The sequence below is a fragment of the Engraulis encrasicolus genome, chromosome 6 (genome assembly GCF_034702125.1).
Source record: "Engraulis encrasicolus isolate BLACKSEA-1 chromosome 6, IST_EnEncr_1.0, whole genome shotgun sequence".
NCBI classification, from domain to species: Eukaryota; Metazoa; Chordata; class Actinopteri; order Clupeiformes; family Engraulidae; genus Engraulis; species Engraulis encrasicolus.
In genome coordinates this window covers 15,046,396-15,056,395 of record NC_085862.1, presented here as the reverse complement: position 1 = coordinate 15,056,395, position 10,000 = coordinate 15,046,396, and the positions used below count along the sequence as shown (strand labels likewise).

Here is a 10,000-nt window from a genome sequence, read left to right as displayed (position 1 = left end):
TCTCTTGTGGTGATGAATGATGAATCAGTGACACTCTCTTGTTGGACCTGCCGCGGATTCACTAACGCATCGTAATACCTGCAACATCCAGAGCTGCTGGAAATGGCGTAAAAGTATGCGCAACGGACACTTCAAGCGCAAATGCGCAACTGACACTTCAAACACAAAACTCACAACTCTACTGCCCAGACACATTAGCTATCACATAAAGAGCACGCTCACCTTGTGTCTGGTCCCGGTCGCCCGCCTTGTTCTGGTGCTCCGGTGGAGTGCGATACTGTTTCGGTGGAGTGGCTGCGCGAGGGTCCGCTGGAGGTGCGCACGACTGGATAGCTCTGGAGCACCGAGGGACTCGTGTGGTCCTTGGGGGGATACTCTTAAAGGGGCCGGTAAATGCAGGCGCCGTGAGTCGTTTGGAGGAAATAATGAGATGTGAAATATAATAGCAATGCTGATTGAGAGAGGGCTATGCCCTTTACTGTGATTTATGGTCTATTTCGCATTTGCTACAGAAACTGGAGGCAATATATTTCCTGGCAATATCTTTCCACAGATAACTGCTAAGATAATTTAAACGTTTCAAATGAACTTCTTGAAAGTAGATGGGAAGGGCTACCATCCATGGGTAATACACCGTTTAATAACACGCTTACTGAGAGTGAATCACACAGGCAAGGCACATTAAATACATTAATGACCATAACCATAGTCACATATTTCCATGGCTGGTAGACGATGTATGCTTGCGGAACAATAGCAAAAATCTAATTTAATGTCTCCTACAAACAGTGTACGAATGTGTCCACTTTTCTGCTCTCCCAAAAAGCTGAGAAGTCTGCTGGTGGTGCGCCTTCTCAACTCAACTTGTGCGTCCTGGCTGCTTTGAAGGCGGGGTTATATCACTACTGTTGTTTTGATTGGCTCTCGGTGAGCAAGTCTCAAGCGCGGTTAGGTTGACCAGTTTTTAATTCATTTCTTTGTTGTGATTAAACGTTAGCTGCGTCTGGGCTCTTGACCGCTGTTTTAGCGTGTACACTAGTAATAGTTGTCACCCAGGAGTCGCGAGGATGAGTGGAGGGGTATACGGTGGCGGTAGGTGACATTTATTCACCCGAGAAAAATGAATGAGCGCGCCACGTTGTAATTGCTAAACGTCAATCGGTTAGCACATAAGCTAGCTGGTTAGGTCGTTTGAGCTAATGCAGTGATACTGTTGTGGCGAAGCAGGCCTAGAACTACTATGCAGCAGTCTCTGCATACTTGATGGTGTGCCGTTTAAATCAAAGTGTGTTCTTTTTCTCGAATGACTGTGCAAATTGCATAAGGGAAGATTTGTTCGTGCAGCAAGATTGCTCATCCTTGTTAGCTACTAAGCTACGCTAATAATACAAGCATACTGGATCATAATGACACTTGACTGCTGTTCATATTAGATGCTCTTGGAAACTATGTATCTAGTTGTTGCCACGATCTGTCAGTTCTTTCTAATGAATGAAGGCTGTTACAGTGTGTCCTGAAACTCTATTCACTAATGCAGAATATACTAGGATGGGCATTGGGCGGAGATGCACAACACTGTCCAACTACTCATTTTTGAAAACGTACCCTGAAGATCATTATTCGTCATTTCTGTCTGTTTGTGTGTGCGTATTTGTGTGCAGATGAGGTGGGAGCCCTGGTGTTCGACATTGGCTCCTACACGGTGCGCGCGGGCTATGCCGGTGAAGACTGTCCGAAGGTGAGGATGCTACAGGCCTGCGTGTTTCTGTGTGTGCGCCACAAACCCTCTGCCCTCACCGGTACCTGTAGAGCTAGAGCTTCGGTTAGCGCGTGTTCTCTGACACGCCTCTGATTGGATGACCGTCACCCTGACCTGATGTGTGTGTGTGTGTGTGTGTGTGTGTGTGTGTGTGTGTGTGTGTGTGTATTTGTTTATCAGTGGATAAAGGCCCTATAATAGTGTCGGTAGAGAGATACCGGGTATATGTGTGTATTGGATCCAGAGACTCCAGTTCCTTCCTCTGATTATTTGTGTGTGCGCACGTGTGTGTGTGCAGGCGGACTTCCCAACGGTGATGGGTGTGACGGTGGACCGTGAGGATGGCACTGTTCCCATGGAGACAGATGGCGAGAAAACGAAACAAAGCGGCACCAACTACTTCATCGACACCAACCAGTTACGGGTACCACGGGACAACATGGAGGTCATGTCCCCACTCAAGAACGGCATGAGTACGAACGCACACGCACATACACACACACACAAACACACACCCCAGCTATGTACCATGGGACAACATGGAGGTCACGTCCCCACTCAAGAACGGCATGAGTGTGCGCGTGCGGGTACCATGAGACAACACGGACACACTCAACAATGGCAAGACCTCCATATACCAGTATATTTCAAGCCCCCCTAATAAGATGTATAAACACTGTGCCAATAGGCCATTTTTCTGCACACCGCCCTTCACATCTCTATGTAGCTGGCGCATTTCTAAATCTATCCAAATAGAACAAGTAACGTACAGTGGTGCTCATATGTTTACATACCCCAGCAGAATATACGCTTTCTTGGCGATTTCTCTCAAAATATGAAGGGTTACACAAAACCTTTTTTTTCACTCATTGCTAGTGACTGGCTTAAGATATTTATTAGCAGTATTCTGTGTTTACTCTTTCAAAAGCATGATCACAACCCAAACTACCCAAATGACCCTGTTCAAAAGTTTACATACACTAGTTTCTGATGCTGAATATGGCCCTGTTTAACATCAGGGGCCGCTCTAAATTGTTTGTGGTAGTTGTGGATAAGGCTCTTAATGTTCTCTGATGACAAAACAGCACATTCTTCCTGGCAGAATGTTTCCTATAATACCTTTGGGTGTCTTGCTGGAACCTCATATTTGAGGTTTCCCCTGAGTGGCTCAATGATGTTGAGATCAGAAGAGTGAGACGGTCGCACAAAAACTTCATTTTATTCTTTCTGAAGCTAATGACGGGTTGATTTGGCTTTCTGTGCTGAAATATTGTCATGTTGGCATGTCCAACAATGAACCATGTGCAGATTCAAGGCTGATGAGTGTCAAGTTTCCTCCAGTATTTTTCACGGGGCAATGTATTCATCATTCTGTGAGTATGGACCAAAAGTGTAGTGCATTTGTAACTCAAATGTCCCCATGACATCAGTGGTCCCTAACCACGTTTCACAGAAGGGATGGTGTAACTTTCATCATAGGCTCCGTTGACTGTTCTCCAAATGGTACTGTTAATAGTGGCTGAAAAAAGTTCCATATTGATCTAATTTTTCCAAATGACTTTGTCAGATGCATTCTGATGCTTCTCACTATGCTATTTGGTGTATCATATGCAAAATAACATGTTTGCATTTTTGTAGTAATGGCTTTCTCCTGGCAACCCCCAACAGCCCATCTTTCCTCAAGTGCCTCTTTCCTGTACAGTTTAAAAAATGTTTTTCATGTTGTCCTACATTTCACCTGAAGTTATTTTTTTGGTTGTCCTATGCCTCCTGAACAATTTCCCTTGCAATGATCATTGCAATGCAATGATTCCCTTGCCCATTGGCTTGATTCCAACCAAACCCCTCATATTGTATTTCTGAATTGAAATCCCAACAGTGCCAACATGACAATATTTCGACACAGAAAGCCAAATCAACCCATCATTAGCTTCAGAAAGAATAAAATGAAGGTTTTTGAGTGACCATCTCACTCTCCTGATCTCAACATCATTGAGCCACTCAGGGGAAACCTCAAATGTGAGGTTCCAGCAAGACACCCAAAGATATTACAGGAAACAACCATTCTGCCAGGAAGAATGTGCTGTTTTGTCATCTGAGAACATTAAGAGCCTTATCCACAACTACCACAAACAATTTAGAGCGGTCCTTGATGTTAAGCAGGGCCATATTCAGCATCAGAAACTAGGGTATGTAAACTTTTGAACAGGGTCATTTGGGTAGTTTGGGTTGTGATCATGCTTTTGAAAGAGTAAACACAGAATATTGCTAATAAATATCTTAAGCCAGTCACTAGCAATGAGTGAAAAAAAAGGTTTTGTGTAATCCGTCATATTTCGTGAGAAATCGCAGAGAAAGCGTATATTCTGCTGGGGTATGTAAACATATGAGCACCACTGTATATTAAGAAGCATAGCATTGATCATGGAAAGCAAGAATTTACAAATCCAGGGTATTTGAATGTGTCTTGGGGTTCATTGGGGGTGCTCTGGAAGAGAGAGGGGGGTAGTAGAGTGCTCATGAAGAGAGGATGGTATGGCGCATATACTGAAGCACATACTGCAGCAGGTTCCAGTGGAGGATGTAGAGTCATGTGGATTAGAATGTAGAATGTAGCTGCGTGTGTGTTCTAGAGGCTGTGAGGGTGAAGGTGGCTAATTTGCTGTTTTCCTCTGAGTCCCGGCCTAGAAGACATCCTACAGCTCAGCACTTAATTAAAGCCAATTTTAGATCCCCATAGAGAGAGAGAGAGAGAGAGCGCGAGAGAGAGAACGCGTCAGAGAATTGTCACTAAATGACGCATTTCTGTCCTCACTGCAGTTCTCTCTCTCGCTCCCGCTCTCCCTCTCCCTTCTTTTCTTCTGTATGCCACTGACTTCAACAACCAGTCACAATCCTGCTCCCTTTCATTAGATGTGTACACAAAAGACGCACTTCACTTTTAACTGACCCAGTTCAGTGTGTGTGTCTGTGTGTGTGTCTGTGTGTGTGTGTGTGTGTGTGTCTAAATTCCTATGGAAGTGTGTTAGGAGCTCACAGTAAAGAGTCAAGTGGAGTTGTGTATGAAGTTTGTGGCGGTGTGGTACCCTTTTGCTTGACAGTGTGTGTGTGTGTGTGTGTGTGTGTGTGTGTGTGTGTGTGTGTGTGTGTGTGTGTGTGTGTGTGTGTGTGTGTGTGTGTGTGTGTGTGTGTGTGTGTGTGTGTGTGTGTGTGTGTGTGTGTGTGTGTGTGTGTGTGTGTGTGTGTGTGTGTGTGTGTGTGTGTGTGTGTGAGCAGTTGAAGACTGGGACAGTTTCCAGGCCATCCTTGACCACACCTACAAGATGCACTTCAAGTCGGAGCCAAGCCTGCACCCCGTACTCATGTCCGAGGCATCGGTGAGTTCTAATGCTGTTCTCATATAGCGCATTCAGGCCGACTGAGATCCGTGCCAGGGCCCGTTCCCGCACCTAATCGCGAACCGGCCGTCGTGTTCACGCCACAGAATTTAGCGTTCGCGAGCTGGAAAGTTGACTCGCAATGCGAACTGCAAAATACTAGGTTTTTGTCCGCGAACCGTGACGACAGCGTGGCCGTCAGCACGTTCATCTGGGTAGCACAGTCACGTGCAGAAAAAGTTCAGAGCCTGGTATGAACACGGGCGGTTCGCAGATAACCACTTTAGTGCCGAACGTAACTTATGCCGGCACCGGCTCCGTTCTGGTCGGCCTGAAAGCCCTATCAGTGTTCTTATTGCATTCTCATACTGTTCTTGTAACATTCTCATACGGTTATCATAATATTTTTATAGCGTTATAATTTCATCTTTGCCTTCTTATCTCGTTCTTATAGTCTTATACAGTAATTCCACAATCGTGTGCGATTTTCTGTTCCTGTCATTCTTGTTCAATGTTTTGAATGTGTTATCTTTGTGCTCTAACACTTTCTAATGTAGGATATTTTTTAGAAGCACCTTCTGACATTGTGTGTGTGTGTGTGTGTTTGTTTGCAGTGGAACACGCGTGCGAAGCGTGAGAAGCTGACAGAGCTGATGTTTGAGCACTACAACATTCCAGCATTCTTCCTCTGCAAGACCGCCGTGCTCTCAGCGTATCCTTACTACACACTATTACACTACACACTTACACTGCACAAGACTATTACACTACACTACAACACAATTAGACTACACTGCACTATTACATTGCACTACATACTAATTACACTGCTCTTCACAACTATAAACAATTACACTGCACAAGACATTACGGTACTTCTCCATGCATACTAACACCAAACTTATTCTGGTTTGGACTTCCATTGCACTGATTTTTCAGCGCGAGTGCCCTGTGCACTGAAATATAGTATTACACTGCATAAATATCCATGTATTTCTACACTAGATCACACATTACATTGCAATACCCAATAGCAGATGTGGTTCTTTGTTTGTCTGTCTGTGTGTGTGATGTGTATGTGTCTGTGTTGGCATCCTTAACTGGGTCGTCTACAGTTTTGCTAACGGCCGCTCCACAGGCCTCGTGCTGGACAGCGGAGCTACACACACCACCGCCATTCCTGTACACGACGGATATGTACTGCAGCAAGGTACACACACCACTGCCATTCCTGTACACATCGAATATGTACTGCAGCAAAACACACACACACACACACACACACACACACACACACACACACACACACACACACACACACACACACACACACACACACACACACACACACACACACACACACACACCACAGCTATTCCTGTACACAACGGATATATATTGCAGCAAGGTATATACAGTACAGGCCAAAAGTGTGAACTCACCTTCTCATTTATGCATTCTCTTTATTTTCACGGATTTTCATTGTCTAGTTTCATGCAGGGCATCAAAACTGCATGAACACATGGAGAATTATGTGCTTACCAAAAATATCACTCTAGCTGTTGTCCAACAGCAATGACAGCTATCTATCCACCTGACGTCAACACGGCACAACTGATGGCCCCACACATTTCAATAAGCTTATTTTTGTCTATTGTCAAATAAAATGCCCAGTCAGTCATGCCAATCCTAATTGAACATTAAAGTCCTCCAATAACTCACTAGAATTGTAGTACTTGAATTTTGAGACCTAAAACCTAGTTTTAAACACTTGCCAATACAAGAATTTACAGACATTTTCTTGATCCGATACTGAGTCATAGCCAATTACTTGGAGAGGTCAAACCTGTGTTAGAGGGAATCTGTGGTAGGGGTTTTCACTTTTACTTTTACTTTTTGTATCGCTGTTTCACCTAGATAATCAGCTATGCTGACCAAGTGACCCATTATCAGATTAAGAAAATCTCTCTTGTATTGCTTGTATCCATTAAAATTGACTCGACTGACTGGGTATTTTTACTTGAAAATAGACAGAAAAATAAGCCCCACAGTTTTGCTGTGTTGACATCATTGTTTGGAATTTTTATATTTTTAAATAATTTGTTTTTATTTTTTATATATTTTCATTCTTTTGTTAAGCAAAAAATTATACATGTGTTCATGCACAGTTTTAATGCCCTCCATGAAAATGTACTATGTTCTGTAAATAGCCACAAAAATAAAGAGAATTAATTAAATGAGAAGGTGAGTCCTTACTTTTGGCCTGTACTGTACACACCTAGTTAAAGCCCACCTGGGAAACTTGGATGTTTGTGTGTGTGTGTGTGTGTGTGTGTGTGTGTGTGTGTGTGTGTGTGTGTGTGTGTGTGTGTGTGTGTGTGTGTGTGTGTTAGGTATTGTGAAGTCCCCGTTGGCTGGTGATTTCATGAGTATGCAGTGCAGAGAACTCTTCCAGGAACTCGGAGTGGAGATCGTACCGCCCTACATGATCGCTTCCAAGGTACACACACTCACACACACACACACACACCCCTAATAGAATTCAACCCCCCTACACAATCACCCTTCACTACATGATTGCATCTAAGCAAACTAGGCCTGACATGCGTGTGCACACGTCACACACTGTGCGTTTCTAATTGTGTGTGTGTTGTATAGGACCCGTTGCGTGAGGGCCGCCACATACTGTGCGTTTCTAATTGTGTGTGTGTGTGTGTGTGTGTGTGTGTGTGTGTGTGTGTGTGTGTGTGTGTGTGTGTGTGTGTGTGTGTGTGTGTGTGTGTGTGTGTGTGTGTGTGTGTGTGTGTGTGTGTGTTGTATAGGACCCGTTGCGTGAGGGCCGCCACATACTGTGCGTTTCTAATTGTGTGTGTGTGTGTGTGTGTGTGTGTGTCAGAGACGTGCGGTCAGGGTAGGCAGGGTAGGCAGTGCCTACCCTGGGATAAATGTCTTAAAAATAAAAACTAACACGTGTTTTAAAAAATATTCTTCAGAGTTCACATACACAACAATAACATTGATTCAGCATAAATTATGAGCTGTTTAAAGTACAGTATACGCAGGACAACAAAAACCTAAGTAATCGCACGAAGCAAAGCGCTCAGGCTTGGGCAGGTTGCCGTGGCAACGCGCAGTCCCGGCTGGTAGCAGAGACAGGCTGCTGGTAGCCTGTCAAAGCAGAGCTTTCGAATGCCAGCCAGGCAGCCCGGTAAGGCTCGCTTTTCCTCTGCCTACCCTGCCTTCAGTGCTGTCAATGTAGAAGTTTGCGCATGCGTATTAAGTTGTCACATAGCTTGTCAATGGGACTAAAAGCAGAGCCTTTAGACTGTGGCGGGAGTATGTGAGCCAATCACAGCTGCCAACATGAAAAATTGTTACAATTCAGGAAGCCTTCCTGCTTAAAGTATGATAGCAACAACAGCTAGCAAGGTACGGCTTGTTCAAACTCTAGCCGTACAGAAAACATGGCAGTCTTTGGCGTTTTGCCTTTATTACAAAAAAAAAAAAAATCAGAGAAGTAGCAAGAAAGATGGTTCAGATGACAGGCAATAGCTGAGCCGTTTGCAATCGCTGCATTGTGGAAATATTCAACATCAGATGGGTAGCAGCTTCAAGTAGTTTGAACACACTGGGACAAAATATCTTCATCATGTCAACCACCCCGGGCTTTTAATGGAACTAACTTGCATGGAAAACATACTCGTGATTCTGCTTTAAGGTAAGATTCATCTAATTATTAAGCTGTGGGTAGCCAAATTTTAACATGAACATGCTCAAGTTTGTCGTGGTGCCTTTTGTTGACGGGCCAGGGAGGTGTTGACATTGAAGATTGGTTGTGCTGTGGACACGAATAGACTGTGTGTGTGTTATTATGGACGCGAGATTGTTTTTTGAGCGTACGACATGACTTCATTTTCCTAATTTATTATGATGATGACTTAATACGCGATGCGTGAGGTGTGTGGAGCCTGTTAGCAAGTTGACGTGCAGCTGTGTTCTTTTGAAGTGCGCGGTGTACGAGATCAACGTTGGGCTTACTCGAGTGACTGGGATGGGTGCTCACCTCACTCAGAAATTGACTTGATTTGAAACACCTTGCACAACCGTTGCTGAAGTGTTTGAGAATACAATCACGCACAAGAATGAGTCTCAGAAGTGTTTTCGTTGGTTTACTCGATGGAGGCCTACCAGTATTTACTGTCTGAATGCACCGCTCATGTTTGTTGAGTTCGCAAGCAACCCGCCCCCTTGCCAACTTTCCTTCTTGTCTGAGTGTTTGATTAGCAGCACAAAATGCATCAATGAAGCAGGAGCTGTTACTTAGGTTGGTTTATTGCTAAATTGTTTCCCCTCACATGCTATGGTGTGATTCACTTTGGTGAACTAGACATTTTATCTTCTAAACAAAGTAGGCTACACTGCCACCCTGCATCCTCCATGTGAAACACCCTGGCATTTGCAACAGAATAAACAGAAGAGGAGCAAAGTCAACTGCTAAAGCCAAAAGTTAAAGCTTTCCCCCCAAAATGCTGTGATGTTGTAGCTTTCTAAATTATTGTAAAATGTAGGCAGAGTGTACAGAGTAGGCTATGGGTCCTTGAGCTACCAATTTGGCAATTTGACAAAAAAAAAAAAAAAGTCTAGCTGGCCTTTTCAACAAATTGAAATTATGCATTTTCACTTATTGTTTCAGATGTAAGGTCTACTGACAATGTCCATATGTCTAATAGTTTAGCCTATTTACTTATTTAGTTATTAGAGCTGTGGTGGCTAAGCACTGATGGCATTTTATCTTATAGCCTACTTTATATTTACAGTATTTAGAGAAACATAGGCCTACTAATTTGTTGCACATTAAAGACCT

At 43.8% G+C, this 10,000-nt stretch overlaps 1 protein-coding gene across 2 annotated transcripts in view; it reads left to right on the top strand.

The window, feature by feature from the left end:
* The first annotated feature begins 938 nt into the window (after window positions 1-938).
* The window catches only part of actl6a (actin-like 6A), a 13,766-nt gene continuing 4,704 nt past the window's right edge, over window positions 939-10,000 (top strand). Inside the window, exons 1-7 of one of the 2 annotated variants that reach the window (XM_063200058.1) lie at window positions 939-1,092; window positions 1,662-1,738; window positions 2,058-2,232; window positions 5,036-5,136; window positions 5,751-5,848; window positions 6,252-6,346; window positions 7,530-7,636. In XM_063200058.1, coding sequence (XP_063056128.1) covers window positions 1,068-1,092; window positions 1,662-1,738; window positions 2,058-2,232; window positions 5,036-5,136; window positions 5,751-5,848; window positions 6,252-6,346; window positions 7,530-7,636 — 678 coding nt within the window. In that variant the 5' untranslated portion in view covers window positions 939-1,067. Of the gene's footprint in view, window positions 1,093-1,661; window positions 1,739-2,057; window positions 2,233-2,292; window positions 2,333-5,035; window positions 5,137-5,750; window positions 5,849-6,251; window positions 6,347-7,529; window positions 7,637-10,000 lie in introns of those variants that run through there. The other variant, XM_063200059.1, reaches the window with a different exon arrangement.